Source organism: Cyprinodon tularosa, unplaced genomic scaffold (genome assembly GCF_016077235.1).
Source record: "Cyprinodon tularosa strain WSP-4 unplaced genomic scaffold, ASM1607723v1 ctg301, whole genome shotgun sequence".
Lineage (NCBI taxonomy): Eukaryota > Metazoa > Chordata > Actinopteri > Cyprinodontiformes > Cyprinodontidae > Cyprinodon > Cyprinodon tularosa.
Window position 1 is genome coordinate 239,883 of NW_024039010.1, and position 22,988 is coordinate 262,870.

Below are 22,988 nucleotides of genomic sequence, written 5' to 3' on the forward strand. Positions count from 1 at the left end.
TGGAGGGATGGATAATGGAGGAATGGATGGATGGATAATGAATAGATGGATGGATAATGGATGGATGGATGGATGGATAATGAATAGATGGATGGATAATGGATGGATGGATGGATAATGAATAGATGGATGGATAATGGATGGATGGATGGATGGATGGATGGATGAATAATGGAGGGATGGATGATGGAGGGATAGATAGATAATAGATGGATGCATGGATAATGGAGGGATGGATGGATGGATAATGAATAGATGGATGGATAATGGATGGATGGATGGATGGATAATGGAGGGATGGATAATGGAGGGATAGATAGATAATAGATGGATGCATGGATAATGGAGGGATGGATGGATGGATAATGAATAGATGGATGGATAATGGAGGGATGGATAATGGAGGGATAGATAGATAATAGATGGATGCATGGATAAATGAGGGATGGATGGATGGATAATGAATAGATGGATGGATAATGGAGGGATGGATGGATGGATAATGAATAGATGGATGGATAATGGAGGGATGGATGGATCGATGGATGGATGGATAATGAATAGATGGATGATAATGGAGGGATGGATGGATGGATGGATAATGGAGGGATGGATGGATAATGGATGGAGGGATGGATAATGGAGGGATGGATAACGGAGGAATAGATAGATAATGGATGCATGGAAAATGGAGGGATGATAATGGAGCAATAGATAGATAATAGATGGATGCATGGATAATGGAGGGATGGATGGATGGATAATGGATGGATGGATGGATGTATAATGGAGGGATAGATAGATAATAGATGGATGCATGGATAATGGAGGGATGGATAATGGATGGATGGATAATGGAGGGATAGATAGATAATAGATGGATGCATGGATAATGGAGGGATGGATGGATGGATAATGGATGGATGGATAGATGGGGGGATGGATAATGGAGGGATGGATGGATGAATAATGGAGGGATGGATGATGGAGGGATAGATAGATAATAGATGGATGCATGGATAATGGAGGGATGGATGGATGGATAATGAATAGATGGATGGATAATGGATGGATGGATGGATGGATAATGGAGGGATGGATAATGGAGGGATAGATAGATAATAGATGGATGCATGGATAATGGAGGGATGGATGGATGGATTAATGAATAGATGGATGGATAATGGAGGGATGGATAATGGAGGGATAGATAGATAATAGATGGATGCATGGATAAATGAGGGATGGATGGATGGATAATGAATAGATGGATGGATAATGGAGGGATGGATGGATGGATAATGAATAGATGGATGGATAATGGAGGGATGGATGGATCGATGGATGGATGGATAATGAATAGATGGATGATAATGGAGGGATGGATGGATGGATGGATAATGGAGGGATGGATGGATAATGGATGGAGGGATGGATAATGGAGGGATGGATGGATCGATGGATGGATGGATAATGAATAGATGGATGATAATGGAGGGATGGATGGATGGATGGATAATGGAGGGATGGATGGATAATGGATGGAGGGATGGATAATGGAGGGATGGATAACGGAGGAATAGATAGATAATGGATGCATGGAAAATGGAGGGATGATAATGGAGCAATAGATAGATAATAGATGGATGCATGGATAATGGAGGGATGGATGGATGGATAATGGATGGATGGATGTATAATGGAGGGATAGATAGATAATAGATGGATGCATGGATAATGGAGGGATGGATGGATGGATAATGGATGGATGGATAATGGAGGGATAGATAGATAATAGATGGATGCATGGATAATGGAGGGATGGATGGATGGATAATGGATGGATGGATAGATGGGGGGATGGATAATGGAGGGATGGATGGATAGATGGAGGGATGGATAATGGATAATGGAGGGATGGATGGATAGATGGAGGGATGGATAATGGAGTGATTGGTTTGGTAATGGATGGATGGATGGATAATGGAGGGATGGATGGATAGATGGAGGGATGGATAATGGAGTGATTGGTTTGGTAATGGATGGATGGATGGATAATGGAGGGATGGATGGATAGATAGATGGAGGGATGGATGGATGGACAAATGTATATAAAAATGTTACGAATCATCAAAACCATGTATCATTCTGTCATGATCTCAGCAATGATGACTGGCTTGATGGCTCATTCTATTCACTTGCCAAGCTCCGCCCAGTTTCTCATTATCCCTCATCTGTTTCACCTGTTGTGTACCTTATCTGAAAAACAATATGCAAGGCTGAATGTCTGACATTCACCCAGCTGGATGAGTCCAATCTGTGTTTTCCTCAAACATCCATCAAAGCGATCCTGGCAGCTAGGCCTTGGGCAAAGTATCAGTCAAAGTCACGTCTGAAATGTTTAAATGTTCAAAGGCCTCCGAAACTATGTTGAGGAAATTTTAAGTAGTTAAATATTCCAAACTGTTTACAAATATTTTTAGATTCAGAAGTGTTGGCAGCTTATATAAATCTTCCCATCCCTGACAGCGAGATCTGTTTAGGAAAATAAAAATTAACTACAACCAACCACTCTGCTGAGATTTATTTTTCTGGATGGGTTTGAACGATTCCAGTTTCTCAGAAGGTTAACTAAAGGCAGGCGCTCTAAAGCAAATACACAACAGAAAGAAATTATTTCAAGTCCTGAGTTTGGCCAAACTGTGATGGCTGCTAAATTTCAAAAAAATGTTTCTGCAACTGAAGACTCCCTCGGCTCTCCCTAAGACCGCGGCCGCTGACAACCGCTGCATCGTGTGCCATTATTTTTATTAACAACATCAACGCCGCTATTATGTTATTTCGCTGATGCCTATATGCCTAAAATAAAAACCCGCAGCAAACTACCTCTTATCAGCTCAAAGACAAATTGAATTGACATTGTCTTGAGCAAATGTTTATCCAGCAAATGCAATGAAAATAGCTCTGAATATGACTCCAGTTTTGCTGTCTCTTATGGCCTGATGTATGTTAACATTAATCAGGGTGGAAAATCAAAAACGAGCCCATGCTGAGATCCTCAAGCTATTATTTTTATTTTAGATTTTTTTTTTTTATTTCCCCTCCTTGAAGCCAAAGTGGAAACGAAAAAAGAAGCAGAGTTTTTGGTGGATGAGGTGTAGAAACTAAGAATCAAATTAACCACAAGTCTTATTTTTTCAAATGTTTGAGGACTGTCCTTCTGAAATAATAGTTATTTTGGCTTTAATACCACCGCGCTCATTCTGCTTCGATCTGTTTTTACTAAAGTGACATGGATAATAAGTTTGCTTCAGTGTCGTTGGGGCTAAATGTTGTGGGACTGTAGAAGCAGCTGCAGAACAAGACCTAAAGTGCATAAAAGTCTTAAAGTCGTAGGGAAATCATATTTAAATGTCAAATCATTCTGGCTTTAACACAGTGGTGCAACGACACAACAATAGGCTCATAAAGAACATTATCTGGGCGTGACGTCTTGCACGCTGCACGCACGTTACGTACGTAGTTCATCATAACCCATAATTCCAATTCATACTGTATTTTTTCCCAAAATTTAGAAAATTTCTATAAAAAAAATACTTTCTTTAAATTTTTGTTTGTTTTTTTTCTTATTTTATGCAGCTGAAATATCCATTCTCTCCTCTCTTTCTCCCAAATCTTTGAGAAATAAAGAGCAATTGTGTGCAAATTATGGAAATGCATGTAATATACTACTAATTTCTTTAATCCAGTAATCTGTCATATTTTACATTAGAACGGGATTTACCAGAAAGTCTACACTTCCATCTTTTCAGGAACACATTTCTGTGCCCTGCTATCAGCCAGTTTCCTCTTATATAACCAGTAAAGAATTATAAATACACACTACGTGCTGGAAAACCGTGTTTGGTGACTGACTTTTTTTCTTTCAGGCTTAAGTGACAGAACTTGCAAAAAGACAGATTCTCTTGACGTTTAAAAAAACAGAACAAAACAGCTTAAAAAGGACCTGTCTATTTATTTATTTTACAATTTTGTAAACAGGAGCTGCTGATTAAACTGAATGTTACAACCTTGATGTGATTATTTGAGCTGTTTTTAGTGAGAAATGCTCAGAAGCGCCGTGAAAATGGTCACATCGGCCAGATCCGCCTCTCTGGCTGCAATGACACAGAGGGATCTCTTCTTATTCTGCACAGGAATGCTGCAGTCTGCTTCCCTGCGCATGCTGCCACTATCTGGTGAATTCCAGTACTGCACATTTTACTCAGATCAGTTCGATTGGGGGCTCTAGGGGAAACATCCGGGGCTGTAGCCCAAGTAGCCACCCCCTAGATCCGCCACTTCCAACAAACCGGCTACAATCAGACTTGCTTGTGAACCTTCCGCCACAACAATCCCGCCCCCTTGATAAACGACCAATCACATTCACTTTATTCACTTGTGTAAAGTCGTGCGGCACCCGGGAGAATTTCTAAATGCAACGGTTGGAACAGTAATTTCCCTATGACTTTAAAAGTCAGAGTATTTTGAATAATTCTGGATGATAACATGAAACCATCTTAGACTCTTTGCTAAAGACTCAGAGAGCAGGAACAGGTGGAAACCTGTAAATCTGTTGGTTTTATCTGAACCCAACAAGCAAACAATAATATTTCTCCTTTTATACTGTATACAAAAAAAAATAAAAAATAGAAAAGCATGGGCAACAATTTGGGTTTGAGTAATGGAAGGTGGTTTGAATTTCTCCTTCGAGATACTGGAACCAGTTGGGAAACCACAACTATTTAAATGCAGGAAATCTTGATTTTATAAAATGTTAATATGATCTGCTCTGGGGACAAGCAAGCAGCGAGGCAAGGAGCCCCCCCCCCAGCCCCCATCTATTACACATGGCTGAGAGAACTGCAACAAAGAGGCAGAAAAAGAAGAGAAAAACAGGTGAAGAGGAGGCTGAATGGTGCAGTCCCCCTGACTCCACTTATAATAAATACAGTAAAACATGCCCTCTTTAGACGGAAAGTGACCAGACAGTTTACGGCTTACGTCCTCTCTCTCTTTTTTACAGGTTTCATCCCTTTCCCTACCTTTGCAGTTTCCATCTCTTCACCTCTAAGAGTTTCCACCTTCTAATGGCCATATGATGATTTTATTGGCCTTTGAATTTCCGAGTCTTTCTATTCAGGATACCTCTCTGCACAGAGATGATGTTAAACACATGAAAATATATTGGAACAAAATCCTGAAGCATCTAAAATCTTTATTAAAACCTCTATTAATTCTAAAACAGAAAAAATTAAATATAATTTAGAAAATCTCAAGAAGTTTAACCTGGAATATGAAGAACTGTCAGGAAATTAAACACTTAAAGCAACACTGCTTAAATGTTGATTAATTTGAGGCACATTTAATGATTTCTCAGGTCCGTTTTCAGCACTAGGTGCTTCATGATGCTCCACAGAGGCTGCTTTTCTCAGTCTCCCCCTATGTAACCTGAGAGGGTCGGATCCATCACTGAATGGGTCATGTGACTCAGAGCGACACTTTACAGCAGAAAGGAGAACTAACGTTAAAATTTGGTTGTAACCAACAAAACAGATCTGACTCTTACCTGAGCAACACATATTTCTGGTTCTCTAACGATTGAGGGAAGAATGGGGTTTTGTCTTTACCAGGAACTTCATAACTTCTCAATGTGCTGCTCCAAAGCGGTCTGCTAGCAGATTCCAAAAGACTGAGGGAGACTTTTCAATTTTACAACACTATAGTGTTGCTAGGGGCTTTCAGGGTCATTTAACTGGACGTAACAGGTCTTTCCCCGCCCCGTCCATAGAACGAAGGCCTTCAAATCTCATTCTGTCACAATAAGGCTGCTGTCTACCATTAAAATGGATTATATGGCAGTTTAGATGCAAAACAAGGGTTAAAGAGCAGCAGCAGATTTAATATTTGCTTTTTAAGGTGTTTTAAAGTACTTATTTTTGGGCGAATTTTACAGTTAACAGGTTAAGTTTGCAGAAAAGGCATGAGCTCAGAATGTAGTTATAAGGTAGTAATATGATCCTTTATCTTATCTTATTGAAATATTACTCAAAAATGAAACATTTGATCAGGTTTGCCATTGTCTTTGTATTATAAATGGAAGAAAAGAAAATCCATACAGGAAAACAGGCTGGTGGCAGCAGGGTGAGGTAAACACCCAAATACTGTGGGCAGAAGCAAAATGGACGCCACACATTTCAGATTTAGTAACTTATAATTAGTTTTTCTGCAAAGGACTTAGGAAAGGTCAAGGTATTTTAACCCTATGGATGGATGTATATAAAAATGTTACAAATCAATAAAACTATAAATCATTTTGTCATGATCTTGGGGCTGATGACTGGCTTCATTCCATTCACCTGCCAAGTTCTGCCAAGTTTCTCTTTATCGCTCACCTGTTTCACCTGCTTCAGCCTCTATTTAATCAGCATTCAACTAGTCATCAGTGGCAGATTATCCTTTGATGAGTGTTCTCTTGCGTACCTGATCTTGTTCTGATTGCCTGATCCTTAACCGTTCTGCCTTTGGACCTCTGAACCTGCCTGTTGCCATCCTGATCTGTTTGCCTGACCTGTCTTCGGACTCCTGTAGAATTCTATCTTTTTACTGAACCTTGAACTGCTTCCTGACACCGTCCTGGATTTCACTTTAGTACCTCTTTGGATCTCTGATCTCCTGTGCTCCTCCTCGACATTGGCTTAGCTTCGCCCTCTAGATTATCCTGCCTTTCTTCATCTGCTTGGATTTGATCTCCTGCCTCTTTCCCAGCCTCAACGTCTGGGAATCTCTGGGCAGCGTCCACTGCGTGTTGCTGGCAGCCGACCAGTTGGAACCAACCTCTTCCTCTGGGCACGGACTGAACTTTAAACCTGGTTAGTGACTCACATGTTCATAGTTCATAGTGTGTTCTCTTCCCACAGAGGTTCCTGCCTTAGACACCCTCGCTACCCACTGCTGATCCGTTACTTTCAATAAACAAATTATGAGATATCATGCTGTCTTTCTGCTTGTATACTGAGTCTTGACAGATTTCTTGTCATGCATCACTTTGTTTAAAAGCTCAGCCAAATTGTTTTTCATAATAAAAGTTCTATTTAAATACTTTCTGCTTTATAACAAATGAAGCATCTTAACCAAATGGCTTGATTCCTTGCAAAGATAGTACAGATAAAATAAAATAAATGCCGATTTTCCTTCTTAGTTAATGTTTCCTTTTCCTCCAAAAAATCTTGCAAATATCTGCTCCTAATTCCCCTATAAAGTAGTTCCAGTAATAGCATTTTGCCTGGAGTGTCATCTTTTCAGCACCGTACCATTTACACTCCCATTACCTGATTCCTTTTAACAGTCCTGTCACATGCGATAATGCTTTGACAGATGACAAGAAAAGAGAGATATGGGAACCACATGTTAATCAAACTCTGTTTCCAGTCTTGCCGCTGTTGTGTGGACACCCAAAGCAAAATGTTACTTAGGTTAACCGTAGTGGCAGTTAGAGGCATGAGCTCTGAGTATAAACAAACGCTGGAGTAAATAATGAAAGATTGGCACTACGTATTGTTTTGATGTTGCGGAAGGGGCTTTTTTTGTGTGTATGGTTAAGTTTCTACAAAACAGATCATCAGCCAGAAGAGACAAACTCAGATTTAATCCGTTTTCTTTTTTTTATATCACAGAAGAGGACGACAAATAAGGATATATTCTCCCCTCCTGAATAGATCATCATCTCCAGCGCTTCCTTTCTCTGATCAACTCTCATTCCCCGACCTGATCTTATCCTTACCGTCTTTAACTACATCTTCTAGGCCTCCCACTTCTAAACACATCCATTCCTCACTGTAACTCAATATGTGGCCAATCAGCGAGTGGCTTTAGTGTTTTGCTCACTGCAGCCTTTACAGCTGTGGGGGCCTCGCTGGAGAGTCACACAGCTGCAGCACCTTCCAATGTCCTGTCTCTCCAGGGCCGGCGCGCATAAACAGAGCGAACATCTGCACTGTAGGTGGAACCGCTGTGGGAGTCCGAAAGAATGAAGGGGGGAGATAAGCGGTGATGGAGAGCAGGGGGGGTATGAATGAGGGGGATGTGAGTTAACATTAAGGAATGATCATGTAATGTAAAAATAGCTCTAAACCAACTGAAATTCAAGCCGTTCTGTAATTATTATTACATATATTAATCACAATAAATAAAAAAGAACGAATACGTTTGAAACTGTAATTTCTGCAGCTTTTTATGACCTAATTATTTTTTAAACACATTTTTACTGAATTCTTGTCTCATATCGCAAAAATCCAGATGTTGAGGAATCGTTTGGTTTGCAGCTGCTTCTTTTAAAATAAATCTAAATTCAGCAATAACAGCTACATTCATCTATCAACAAGGATGTCATTCATCAGCTTGGAAAACATGATTTACAGTCAGTGCAAAGGTAAGAAAGACAATTACTAAACTGGAAGGTTATAAGAAACATGTCTTACTGTTGCTATGACAGCCTGGTGTTTGGCTTCAGCAGAAAAAAAAAACACTGGGAGAAGTTTAAAAGAAGAAAATGGGATCCATCCTTTATTTAAAGCAATTATTTGGGCAGCGAGGCAGTGGCTAGAGAGACAGGAGATGAGTGATAGGAGAGGGGAAAAAAAGAAGAAGGATGTTCTAACCCCCACCGAGGCCCTGCAGGCTCAGTAGCTGCGACAAACTGCCAAAATATAACCTCATCTAGGGTTGGACGCACCTGGCTATTCACACCAGAGCATGGAATGACTTCCACAGCTGTCTGAGCGTGTATTACAAGTTTGGAGAGACAGCAGAGGTCTGGGTCGTTCAGTAACACGACTCCTGACAAGGGAATCACAGTGGCACAGAGCCCAGATCTAAAACCGTTTACTTCTCTTTCAGTGCAGGTGATGTTAGGCAGGGATCTGGGACAGAGGATGTGTGGATTCTCTTCTCATCTTACATCTGTAAAAAAAATAAACAACAACCCCGCAGCAGCAGATATCCCAATACAACCTTAGCGATAAATATATACATGCTACATGTAGCCGCTTCAGATGTTGCTGGCGTTGCTTTGTTGAGGGATTGCCATCAAAATTTTATTCTACGGAGTGAGTTTTGTTCCATTATTGTTGCAAGCAAAAAAAATAAATAAAAATTAGCAAATTGAAATAAAAAATCCAGAGATGAAACTGAAATGAATTGTTATCAATTAAACATTTCGAAAGGAAATCTGCGGTTTTCTTATAATTATTTTATTTTTTTTCATAAAAATCTCCGGTTTTATTTTTGGAAATGTGTTTACATTTTTATTTTGCTTTTTTAAGAAATATGCAAATTTTTTTCAAGTTTCTGTTTCACTGATTGAGTTTTACAAATTTAATTATTTTTAAATTTTGTTTCACAGATAACATTTTCTTCAAGCTCAATAAAAATGCTGTTGCTAAGGTCCAGCAAACCAATAGAAATGTGTCTTCATTCCTCACTCCAGAGGAAAACCCGCCCCTAAAAGCTTATAGAGAATGGGATCTGGAAAAAATGATACTGGAAAAGAAAACAATTCTTAAACTCTCTCTCAGAAAAAGACATTGAGAAAAAAAATATAGAACTGTAAAAAAAAAAATAAAGAAACAATAATTTGAAAAATTTTATCTGAAAACTGCAAAAATAGACAAAAAAAAAAACTTGAAATAAAAAAAATATAACAAATGAATGTAAATTTTTCTTTCGAAAAACAAAATCTAAGTAATTAAAATGTTTTTTAAAGTTTCATTTCTGGATTACAGGTTTTTGTTTCTTTTGTATATTTACAAAACAGATTCTTTGCTTGCAACAATAATGGAACAAAATTCCCTCCATAAAACGGGGTTCACGTGAAGAGCAGAAACAGAGAAGATGCGTGTGAACTCAGACTACCTGTAGGACGTCTCCTAAATAAGCTGTACTTATGTCCGGGTCTTCCGTGGTGTTGAAGGGAATAGGTGTGATCCTGACGAAGGTGAGAACACGAGGTTCAGGGTACCTCCACAGCATCACCCCAGGGCTGTCATCCGTCTCACTGTAAAACACCACCTCATTGGCTCCTGGCAGTTTCTGGGATCCTGAAAGAATTACGACAATTACACAAAGTTATGGTGCCAGGACAAACAAGGAGATTTAAAAAAAACAAAAAGGAAATATTTAATCATAAAAAAGGGAAAAAAAAAGAAAATCTGGGGGTGCAACAAGTCCGCCATGACTTCAATCCTTTTTCTGTTTCTCAAAGACTCACTAAAGAACTTATTAATGATTAAGTGGAAAAGAATTTTAGAGAAAAACGGTTAGAAACACAGATGGGTTCCAAATTATACAAGAAAACATCCGATCTAACAAGTTTCACAGAGTCAAGAAAAGAAATCTACAATATTTTGTTTAAATGACATCAGAACACAAATTCAATGACATTCTACAGGAGTTGGACAAACAGGGGCTGGTTTATTTATGTTAGGATTTTTATCAGAATAACCAGAACCCAGCATTTAAACAATCTGGAAACGTTTTTTTCCCCCAAACTTGGTTCATTCCTCAGGATGACAATAATCTTTACAGATGATTATGGTCGTTCCCTGAGTCTGCCTGGTAGAGGGGCGTGACGTGGTCTTAAAGGGCCGTGTATCCTTTTTAGACTTTAATTAATATTTGAAATGCAAACACCTTAAATACGATATTTAGACTTCCGGTTTTGACATTTCCTGCTATTTCCAGTGATTTTTAGAGACTATTGCACAGTGCAGCAAAAGAAAAAACAGAAATCTGGAGACCCTGTTCCTGCATTTTCTAAAATGTTTACGTGTGTCAGAAAGTCTGCATAAACAAAGCACCTTAGTAAACATTTCTGCGTTTCTGCAAACATCTGCTGGTTAAACTGTGCCCAGCACCTGCAATAGCTGGATGTCACAGCACCTAAACTCCGGAGTGATGTTTGACTTTCTTCTAAGCTGCTGTTTGGGACTCGTGTTTATTCAGGGAAAGGGATAAAGGCAAACAGGGAACTGATGCTTTGTCTGACCCCTGGGGTGGAACCCCCCCCCGCCCCCCCTCTGCTCCTCGCTAACTTCCCTCTACATGTCAAACCCTTCAGGCCTTTTCGCTGGAAACTTCACACTAGTTAAAAAATGTTGATGAAAGAAAAAAACAACAAGGTTTTACTGTTAGTTTGGTTTGCTCCCCCATCTCCTCCAACCGCCTCTGCTTGGTTCATGAAACCCAGCCATCTTTGAATGGGGTCCTGGGGGACCAATAGCCCGTCTCTGCACTTCGGGGGCACTGACTTTTCTCACTGTTGACAACATGTTGCAGACAGACTGTCCTCTCGGTTCCAGTTCACCACTGTAAGTTCTCCTGCCTCAGCCAGAATATTAAATGCATCAAAGCGCAGAGGAACAGTGCAACAAACAAAGACTCAACCACAGCTGACAGAGTGGATGGCTGGTCTTCAGCCAGAGAGAAGTTTGATCCTCTGTGTATGTTGATGTGAGTGTCTGTCTGTGTGTGCAACACAAAGCACAAAGATCGGGAATAAACACAAAGTTACTTAGAGTGGAAACAGGCGGACATGCCTGATGAAACTTCTTTTAACAGAGACCTTTGATCCAACTCAGTTTTAAGCTGATGTGCATCTTTAGTGCCTTTTAACTTCTTTGCTTTAAGTTTCAATTAAAGTTCCTTTAAATGTTTTTACATTTTTTGTTTTGGACTTTTATACATAAAGGTGAATGAATGCTGCTGTATTAACTTAATTCTGACTCTTGAACAAGGCAGGATACCTTCTAAAATGCACAGACGTAACTTTCTGAAGGACTGGTGTGGACAAGTCCCCACCGATAATTTCTGCTGTTTTCCCCTTTCTGCTCATTTCCTTTAGCCACAGGTAATAGTTGGGTGCAGCTATCTGTGTTCAGAGCATTTTGAGTCAGTGTTTTTATTTCTTCCTCTCTCCTGCTGCTCCCGTGTCCCGCATCTCGGCGTGACATCATCGGATGTGTCACTTTGAGACATCTGATTTGCGGTCGCATTTCACTGCTTAGAGAGTAGCTGCGTGGTTGGAGGAGAGACACACAGCAGCACTCAGTGAGTTTTAACTGGCAGATACTTCCATGTTTAGGTAAAAGTTAAAAGATGGGTTGGGTAAAAAAAAATTTGATGCCACCGAAAACTCTGTTCGATTGACATATGGAGCTTTTTCGGCAAAAAAATGGCAACAGATTATAAGTTTATAAAAGTTGGTATCACAACTTGGCTTCTCAGAGGACCATGACTCACAGCTACAGGTTAAAATCTACTTGTTTCTTATTGAACAAACAGAATCAGACTGCAGAGCTTCAACATATCTTGAATTTTTGTTTCTGGCATCATTATATTAGTAAATAGGTTCATAAATCTTTTTAAACAGAGCACAGAGAGAAGTAGGAAGAGCTGCAGATTTAAAGGTGAAACAGATTTACTGGGATATGCAATGTGCTATAAAATATATTTACAAGTTTACCAGAAAGTTTACAAGAAAAAAATATGCTATGCTATATTCAAAATGCAGCATATCCATATTTTTCTGGATGGATGGAATTGAAATGGTATTTCTAGGGATGCATGATTTTGGCATCGGAATCGGCTGTTCATTATTTTAAATACAATAATAAAAACATTTTTGAGCCCTGTATATGTAATGCAATAAAAGGCATCTCTCTAACTATCTATACATATCAGTGTATTATGGTTCTCTTGTGTTGTGGACAATAGGAAAGCATTCAATAGATATATATTTGAGCTCATTTTTGGAAAATACAAAAACCTAATGAAAATGTCGGGGTTGAGTAACTGTAGGTCCATCAGCCCCCACCCGAGTGTCCCCACCAGCTTTCATCTCAAAGTTACACCCTTGCTAAAAGGCGTGACACACAGGGAGTAACTAACGACGGTAGCTGCTGTAAATCCTGCTCTCTGGTCCCCCGTCTCTGAGGAATACTGATTACGAAAACTGGTTATGAAATTGAAGGAATTCAGGCCTTTTTTAACCAGTCTGTCAAACAAGGCATGAAGGATGAAGACTAAGATTGCTAAAAGCATCAATACTCAAACCCTGGATCTGAAGAAAATAATAATTAGACATGGTGTGATTAAAGACTAGTGTTATTTGCCTGTTTTTGCTACAATCAAAGATTAACACCTGAAAAAACCTTGAAATATTGTCAAATTGGGTTATATTTTTCATTTATTTTCACACTTAAGGACTGGTTATCCTCCTGCAGCAGTGTGTCGCAGTGAGCTGGTCTCAGATATCTTTGAGTTATGCCCAATGTTGAAGCGTGGTCTGCAATATGTTATTCCACGCTACAGCGCAAGAGGGACAATCGGGAACTAGCTGTGGGTCGAGATACGGCCGAGGAGGTGAGGAAGTGGGGGCATACTGAGGGGATGACGATGCAAAAGAGCGGGGATCCAGGCGGAAAAAGGGTCCCAGCATTCTCGTGCACCTCGCTCTTCTAGCTGGTCCGTCTTCAAGAGTCGTTTTCCGCAATGGCGGTGATACAAAAGAAACAAGCTGATGAGGTGGCAAACAGGAAATACGCATAGTGTAGGGCAGATGTAGATTTGACCAATCAGAGGCCTCCTCTCTGCGGCACTGTCTGCGGTCACCTACAATTTATGAGAGGTGCAGCAGAGTTTTTGTGGAAGGGGGGGCACATTTGCATTGACTGTGACACACGCAGACGACCTGGTTTCTGAGAATAAATCAGCTTTTATTTAACTAGCATCAGTTATCCTTTTGTTCAATGTTCAGGTTTAAAAAGCCGAGTGTCATTTCTTATCGCCATGATATCAAAAATGTTATTGAGTGTTGAATATTTTCCTGGGGTTAGATATCGAGTTTAAAATGTTAGCATCGTTACAATGCTAATATCACAGCTGATGTTATTGCTGGGAACTCTCCTATAATTGGTCAACCAATAAAGCCTTGATTGGTTTCAGTCACATCTGACAGCAAAAAAATATAAATATATTTATTTTTTTTACTTTGCTTGTGACACAACAGATAAAGTTGCTTGGCTGGAGGAAGGCATACGATTATCACCTCATCCCACAAGTTCCCCTGGAAACAAATGTAGAGGAAGGGACGTCACCTCTTAGAGCAGGTGTGAAACTTAAACCGCTGTCAGCGAACATTTACCTTCAATCACAGTCTGTAAGAGTTTATACCACTCCAAAGAAGTGAAAAAATTAAGGTAACAAATACACGGTTTTGTAAAATGCTAGTATATGGCAACAAAGTCAGCAGTAGCCTGTAGAGGTCCTGTTAGTAGATTGAGCAGAATGTAGTTTAATGTCAGCGGAAGTACAGCTGCCCTCTAAATGGACCCAGTAGTTTGTTAGAAAACATTTGATTGATGAGGCAGAGAGGTGGGGATTAGTTTAAAGACATCAGGGTTTGATTAAAAACAATGTTCATGGATTAAAAAAAAACATACATGTAAAAATCTAATCAACCCATCATGTAAAACTGGTGGTCAACAAGAGCTGGTGAGTCTAGGAGAGCAGCAGAGATGCTCAGAAAATTGTTCAAAGAAATGTTGAATTATGGGGTGAGATAACTATCAATAAAAGCTAAACTAATAAATCTCAGCTAATAAAAATAAATGAATTTGGGTTTTGCATTTGCACTTGTTTCTAAATCATACATGAGGCGTAAAATCTTAGAGGACACAAATACAAGTTACAAAGCTGGAACTTTGTCAATCTACAATTAAAAATCAAAAATTTCCGAGCATGAAAGCTGATGAAGCTGCTCACCAGTTGGTGGAACTTTGTTATTTGTATTCTCACAAATGAAACATCTGATATTCCATCTATGTATGATTAGACAGAGAAGAACAAATCCAAACCATCAGTTTATTTGCATTTATTGACTTTTATAAATTCATACATTAACAAATGCACACATTTTTGATAGTTATTTGACCCCATAAAGAACCAGGGGGAAGAAGATGCCCTGGGCAGATGAAACCAAATTTGAACTTTCTGGCATCATCCAAGGCGCCGTGTGACGCATGATCCCAGCTTTACACCAGAGCCTCCATCTGATGAACTAGATGGTAAAAACCCAAACTTTTGTTCTCCTTTTTTTAATCTAGTAATCTTTTTAATGAGTCACTTTCATTCTCTTGTATTATTTTGTGTTGCCATTATGCCACTGCAATGTACCCGTCGTTTTCATAGATTATATTAGAATGGCCCAATTTTTCCTTCTGCTTTACATTTATGAATTTAGTATTTTTAAATAACTGAAGATCAGTCAAAAAGACTGTTGATATCAGGGAGAGTGAATACCTTCGCTCTATCTGGACTGTTTACTCTATGAATGTTTACCTGAGTCCTGAATGTATTGAAAGTTTCCTGTTCGCAGATCATCTGAGCTGTGCTCTGTCCTCGGAGACGGAGCGACCGGAGAGGGAGGAGGCTGGGTATGACAGGCCTTCCCTTTAGACCAACTGGTGTTGGAATCCTCTTTGTGGAGATGGAGGTATTTACGGAGATGCTCCTCCACCAGCATCAGACAGTTGAAATGTTCCTGGCCCCAAAAAACCTGTTTGAAAGAAATAAAAATATATAAAAGCAGAAATGAACAAAGGAAAGGAAGTTCTCCTGAAAAATCAAAGTAACAGAATAACCCTGACTTTGATTTATTTTCCTAAAATGTGGATTATCACTTCCATTGCCAAAGCCAGCAGTAAAGCAGTGAGGTTGGGCTCCACATTTCCACTTTCAGGTTACACAACACAGTCTGATGTTCTCCCCGTTCACCCGTGGCATTCCCCTTCCTTTGCTCCGTGAACGCGGCTGGGATTTGAACCGAGGGTTAGGAATCTTTGAGTCAACGACTTCACACACACAGCTGCCTGCGTGCTTGCCCACCACTTAGTAACTCGCAGGAGTGGGTTGTAACTAAACTCCTAAAAAACAGGAAAATTTGGGGATTTTTTTTTTTAGCCCTTTGAGTTTTTTTGGAAACATTATCCTTAAAGACAGAACAAAAAATCGGAAGAAATTCCGGTGGTTTTGGTGCGGCGATTGATCAAAACAGCACAAACTGTAACATTTGGAGAGGGAAATGTATGATTACATATTAAGTGCTGAGTTGGAAGTGATTTTCCTGTTAATGGACATGCAATAAAAGCATTAAGGAAACCTGAACATGAGCAAGGGTGTTCCCCCCGTGAAAGTAATGTGGAATATTACTTAAAGAAAAATATGTGAACATTTAGCCACATTGAAAGGGGACTTTTCACTGTGTGCATTATGCAACTTCTAACAGGGAAAAAGGAGCATAAGATAACTTCACTCTATAAATAGATCTAAAATATTCCACTACTTAACCAGAGGAGGTGACTTAGAGCTAAAGTAGTCTCCACTGGAGCTCTAAATGAAATAAATACACATAGCAGATGATTTCAGATTTATCATTTAGTGAAAGACTCTTCCTCGCTCTCACTTTCTACCAGGTGCAGAGGCAACGATCTAACACCGACCTCCAGGAGCTGCAGCTGGGCTGGGAAATAAATCTAATGATTGAGGGAGATGAACTGAAGTCCCACAAACCTGCAGCAGACCTCCCTTCAGGTCCAGGAGCAGTTTGGGAGGGCCGGGCTCTGGTCCAGGGCTGCCGCTGTGCCGACACCACCGAGCTTCAATGGAGCTGCTGCAGGAAAAGGGTCCCAGGAGCACGTGGCTCCGGTCCCTCAGTCCAGTTTTCACCAGCGCATCTTTCAAGGTCAGGAGGACGGAAGCAGACTCAAGCTGGTCTGAGGAGATAAATGAGAGACAAGATTTACTAAAATCTATTTTGGGTAGAAGAAAATTAAAAGCTCAGATTTTAACTTCTGATGAAACATATGCATAAAATAAAAAAACACAGAAGTCCATTCATTTGGATAAGAAAAAAATAAAAGTTTTAACAAGAATCTATATTTGTACAGCTTACAGCATTAGCTCTGTGCCACTAATGCACATTTTAGATGGTTTGTTCCATTTCAGGATGAAAAATGTCATGTATTAATATATGAGGACAGCAGAAAAACAATTTGCAACTAAACCTTCATTTAACTGGAGTCTGAAGGACATAAAAAGAGAAACAAAAAGACAAGAGAAGGCTTTAGTTGAAATTACTGAAACTGAGTGAAGCTGCAAACAGAGGAAAGCTTATCATCTCAAGAAAAACACAAACTGATGAGTCCACTGGGAAAATTATGACTAATACCATCCTAGCTTCTTTGAAACATCGAAATAAACACTTTTTTCTCTAGATCCAGATTTGGAAAAAAATCAAAGAAAAAAGAAGCTTACATCTACTTTCTTTAAGCTGTGGTATACATTTGCAATCTATATAAGACAGATTTGAAAGAGATTCCCTCAAAAGATAAAGTGTAAAAGAAAAAACACAATATAAACATCTAACTAATGTAAACATCTTGGATAAGAAAGCCTTTCAAGGATGAAATATAAAAAAAACATAATGTTGATCCCGAAAAAGCACTTTAAAGAGACATTAGAATTTATGTGAAGGTGTATTAGCCTTGGAAAGGCTGAAATAAGCTCAACTTCCTGACAAGAACACTCTTCAGTGTGGAAGTAGGTATTCTGAGGAAGGAGATTGATTCTTAGCTCATCTCAGTGTCAGTGGGATGTTATGAAAATGATATGAGGGTACATGAAAGAGGATTGTCAGCTGCAGGAGACAGGAAGTAAGACTTCAGCCCATGGCAGAAAGTCTAAGCTGTTATTTCAAAGTTACTCATCTTCATTCTTTTGAAGACTAAAGAAATAGACTAAAGAAGACTAAAGAAATATTGACATTCCCCCATCATCTACCCCTTTATAAATAAACTGAACTGAATTCAGTTAACCTGAATTGAACTCAAATGAATACCTTTTGAAAAACTCTGGTAAATCAGGTTTAAATGCAGGGCTGCATACCACCGCCTGCTCTCTCCGGCTGTTTAAGGCCAACTCTACTCCTTGAATGAAGAAATCTAATGATTAATCTCAGAAAGTCATTGTCTTTATTAGCGATAGACCAATACACCCACTGGCTGATATTAGCTTTTTTAAAGGCCAATACAGTGGCAGCCATTCAAAATGGCCCTTCCAAGTCAAAGACAAGGCGATTGCCACTTCCCTCCAATTCCAAGCAAAATCCCCTCCAACGCCACTGGAGTGAGCCCCTCTTGCATATTTTTTTTACTCCATCCTTTCATTGAATTACAAAATGGTAAATGGTAAATGGCATGTACTTATATAGCGCCTTTATTCAAGTCTGGAGCCTTGACCAAAGCGCTTTACACTACATTCATTCACGCACACACTCACACACTGATGGTGGCAAGCTACATTGTAGCCACAGCTGCCCTGGGGCTCACTGACAGAAGCGGGGCTGCCATACACTGGCGCCGCCGGGCCCTCTGACCACCATCAGTAGACAATGCAGGTGAAGTGTCTTGCCCAAGGACACAACGACACTGAAAGTCGGAGTCGGGGCTTGAACAGTCAACCCTTCGATTTCAGGGCAAACTCCTACATCCAACGCCACTGTCGCCCTTGTTACTCTCCTGGTCAGAAATTATTACTGGTGCTGACCAGGAGATGATGCTTCTCCCAGTAAATCTTAATGTCCACAAATCATGACAGAAAGAATATTTTAGTACAAAGATTGATGTTTAAAAAGGAATTGTAGCGGACCAGCCAAGGACCAGCCAACTGCCCATCAAGGAAAGTGGGGAACTTTGGAATGGCTACTGCTGTACATGCATCATGTTGGCCGATTGAGTGCAGCTTTCAGCAGCAATGCCTGGAGTTCAAGTCAAGCATTGCTGCTCCCTCCACCTTCATTGTTAATGTTTTGTTTGGTTTGTTAATGAATAGTTCCTTTTCTGTAAAATGAGACCTGAGTACCATTTGTTATCACTATTATCTTTATCATCCAACGGAGGAAGGTAAAGAAATAATTCAGCAGAACGCACCATGGATCAATTTAGTTAATGTTAACGGTTTTGGCCTTAAAAATAACTGGATCTGTTGATCTCTGGTCTCTTAATTATTATAATAGATACTGAAGTTATACAAAAACATTAAATTATAGCTTAATTATCCCAACAGAATTGTAAAACAGCTGCTTTTTCTTTCTTCTAATACACTGGTATTTTAAACGTGGAAGAAAAAAAAACTTGGATATGTTTTCACTCTTTATTTTTGGTTAAATATCTATAGGTGCATCTGAGAGACACTATTCTCTATCATCCTTGAGAAATAATTAGGAAAGTATAAATAAAAGAATCTAAGATTTGGCTTTCCCGAATCGAGATCGGACATTTGCCACAAATTGGCCTCTAATTAGGAAAACATCTGTTCGACCTGAATGAGTTTCCCCTCACGGGAAACCCTAAGTGTTGATTCTTTTATGCAGATATAGATGAAATGGTAAACCTTAGCATGTTCAGGAATGAGGGACAACACTGGGCTCGGGGTTCAGTTGGGGTAAAAGGAGGATAAATGGGGCTTGAGAGAGAAGGGAAATGAATACGGAGGAACTGAGGAAGGAGGTGATAAATGACAAGATCAACAGATAGAGGCAGAGATGGTGGGAAAAAATGTGAGAGAGACTAAACTAAAGGGTTTGAGAAAGACGTGATGTATGACATGATGAAATGACACACAGGGATACTCTGATCTTTCCAGGCCTGGTGGATTGACTCAGAACATCTTATTAAACATGAGAGCGCACTAGCTCAACAGGAGTGATCCAGTGAAAGAGCGCCTGCTTGTATTAAACAATCTGGAGGGAAATATTACACTGGGATGAGTCATCTCTCTCAGGAGAAACACTGTTGATACAAGCTGGCAGTTTACCTGGTAATATCTCCTGCTGATGCGGCTCAGACAGGATTGCTAGATTACTTACTGGGCTTTGGACATTGGGCTTATTTTCACGGGCAGGATTTATTAGATAGCCCAAGGGAACTCTGAAGCTGGCTCGTTCAATCGGGATTCTTTAACAGATGTATATATAAGCAAGTTTAGGTGAACGTGAAGGCACACTTTGGCACACGGGTAAACAGAGAAAATTACATCCAAATGGCTTGGTACTGTACACGCAGATGTAAAAACAAGCAGACTTCACACCCAGGTGAACAAGTGGAAACACATACTCACAGGCCGTACGGTCTGCCTCAAACACGCGATGAGCAGCAAAACATTTTCTCCTGTCTTACTGTGAGTCATTTACAGCTCAGTTGACCACAGCATCCTGGTGTGAAAGCCAGCAGCAGCAGCAGCAGCAGCCAGCACGCTCCATAATCAACCAAACTGGGAGTGGTTTTAATGAGGGGAATCCCTTCCTTTCTAACTTTATTCTTCTTTCCAAGCTAAATAATATTCCGGGCAGATCTCTCCACCCTCCCTGTATCTGTTTTTCCAATCTATGACCAAATTACGACCTCTGCTTTGTCCTTTAATTCTTGTCAGCAGTCAGCCATCGTGATGGAGCGCAGTGAGTGTAAAGGCTAACACCCAAAACAAAGGACAAATCCCTAAACAAATAGAGAAGGAAGTAGGTAGCACCTTTGCGATTGCTATTTCATTTACCAGCTAAGTCTATAAGTCTCTACCCCCCAGATTTGAATGGCTTGTCCATATGGAGCCTATGCTCCAGTTCCAAGTTCATGCAATGGAAATACTGACACAGCCAACCATGCACAGGGCGACAGTGGGTTAGGATGCAGAAGGTCATTCTGGAGCTGTAGTATCTCTGGTTTGAACCCCAGGTGAGCTTGTCTCAGTAGTTCTGTCCTTGGATGAGACAGTCCCACTGCGATGAGGGCCTGGTGGCGCCTGTGTACAGCAGCCATGCTTCTATCAATTAGCCCCAGGGCAGCTGTGGCTACAATGTAGCTTACCACCATCAGTGTGTGATTGAATGACTGAATGAATGGTGAAGTTTGGAAAAGAATCTATACAAATAGAGATCATTTACCATTTCACACAAAAAAAAAAAAAAAAAAAAAAAAAAATCAAATAAGAGTCGACAGTTTTCTTTTATCAATTGCAGGTTGAGTTTTGCATTTCCCCCTAAAAATTCACTCTGTACTTTTCAAGACACCAGAAACCTTACAGACTAAAGTTAAAACACAAAATGCAAAACATTCATCCATCTTCTTCCTCTTATCTATGAGGGTCACGGTGGGGCTGGTGACTCCAGCAGTCTATGAGCATAAGGCAGGTTCATCGTGAACAGGTTGCCAGTCTGCTGGGCGGTACGACAGTGTACGATATCTTTAATCCTTTTACGCAGCTACAGCTCAAACTGTACGACAAAACCACAGTGTTTAAAAAAAATCACAGCTCATGATGTATGTTCTTACACTGTACGGCCTGATGCTCTGAGGCAATCTCTCTGCTCACACTACTTGTCCAAAAACCACCCCTCTGACTCAGCGCTGAGATGCTGCTGGTTGAACTCATTAGTCTGGGAAAAGAAGAACTCCCTTGTTTGCAGATGTGCAACGGGCGCGGTTGAGGTAAATCAGCTCATAGTCGCTCGTACCTTTGTTTCAACAGCAGGATTTGCCCATGAGTACCTCACAAAAACCGACTGAGAGGTGGTCATGAGAGGCTGATCGCCCCCCGTTACCCCCTGTATACAACAAAACACAGGACGCACAATGAGGCTGAAACTCAGCCCAATCCAAAAAATTCTACACAACTGGAGAATTGACCTGCAAAGAGCAAAAACTCGTACAATTTATGCCCGGCAACAAAGAGACACGCAACCACGATCACACACTCACAGCTACAGACTTCAATTAACTTAAAAGTCCCATTGTAATACTAAATTCACTTGGATGGTTCAAATTTTCCCCCCCACACAGAACTCAAAAGTAATTCGGTCAGAATTTCCTGCAATATTCCTGATTTTTTTTTTTTTAACATGGTCCTCCAATATGTCTAATAACCCTACTAAAAAAAGCTGTAATATTTGGATGCAATGTATATACTGTATAAATCCCATGCACCTTTTTCTTCCTTTGGCACCTTCTTTTCTTCTACTTGGACTGTTTGAGCTGATGTAACAAGTAAATTTCTCCACTGTGAGATCAATAAAGACAATAGTCCATTAGGCAGACACCCTGTCTACTTTTAAGGTATTCTTAAAACTTTCCTTATTGATAAATCTTATAGTTAGAGTGGCTCAGGTTAGCCTGAGCTACCTCTATAGTTATGCTGCTATAGGCTTAGACTGCTGGAGGACATAGGGAACCCCATTTCATCATTCTGCTTCATTCTATCTCTATTCTCCTACTCTGCAGAATCTGTTAGTTCAATCTCTAACGTTCTGCTCTCTCTGCTTTTTTTCCATAGTAGCTTCGCCTTGTCTGTTCCTGTTTGGCTGTGACTCCATCCTAGAGAGAAATATCAGCTGTGCTGCTGCCATGAACACCTTTGTTTATAGATGTTCGGGATTGGCCTGTTTTTCAGTGTAGTCCTGTTTCTCTGACTGTGACTGGCTGGATGTGCTCTCTTTGCCCTCTGACATGGGAGCTGGCTCGGAGCCCGTCTGCCTGGCTGTGTGTTTCCTGGATGGGGCTGCCTGTTACCGCTGCTTTTTGCAATATTATATTTACACAATTATTATTGTAACTGATTTTTTCCAACCACACAACAAAATGGTGCAGGTTAGCAAAAAAAGTTTTCAGATATGTACACTTTAATCAATTATTAAATTAATCTATTCATAACAATCATTGTATTTTTCATTATTAATCATTTAAGTCCTATTTAAACTTCCAAAAAAAGGAAAGAAAAGTTTTAAACATTTTGTTACATTGCTTAGTAACTAGTTACATTGATGGAGCAATGACTGAGAAACTAAC

General features: G+C 40.0%; 1 protein-coding gene across 5 annotated transcripts in view; it reads right to left on the reverse strand.

Moving 5' to 3' along the window:
• The window catches only part of LOC119787790 (vacuolar protein sorting-associated protein 13B-like), a 474,173-nt gene that overhangs the window by 96,134 nt on the left and 355,051 nt on the right, over positions 1 to 22,988 (reverse strand). For 3 of the 5 annotated variants that reach the window (XM_038291827.1, XM_038291828.1, XM_038291826.1), the window contains 3 exons: positions 16,666 to 16,868; positions 15,436 to 15,652; positions 9,952 to 10,136 (listed from right to left, as the gene is read on the reverse strand). In XM_038291827.1, the coding sequence (XP_038147755.1) occupies positions 9,952 to 10,136; positions 15,436 to 15,652; positions 16,666 to 16,868 (605 nt within the window). Of the gene's footprint in view, positions 1 to 8,591; positions 9,001 to 9,951; positions 10,137 to 15,435; positions 15,653 to 16,663; positions 16,869 to 22,988 lie in introns of those variants that run through there. The other 2 variants (XM_038291829.1, XM_038291830.1) reach the window with 2 other exon arrangements.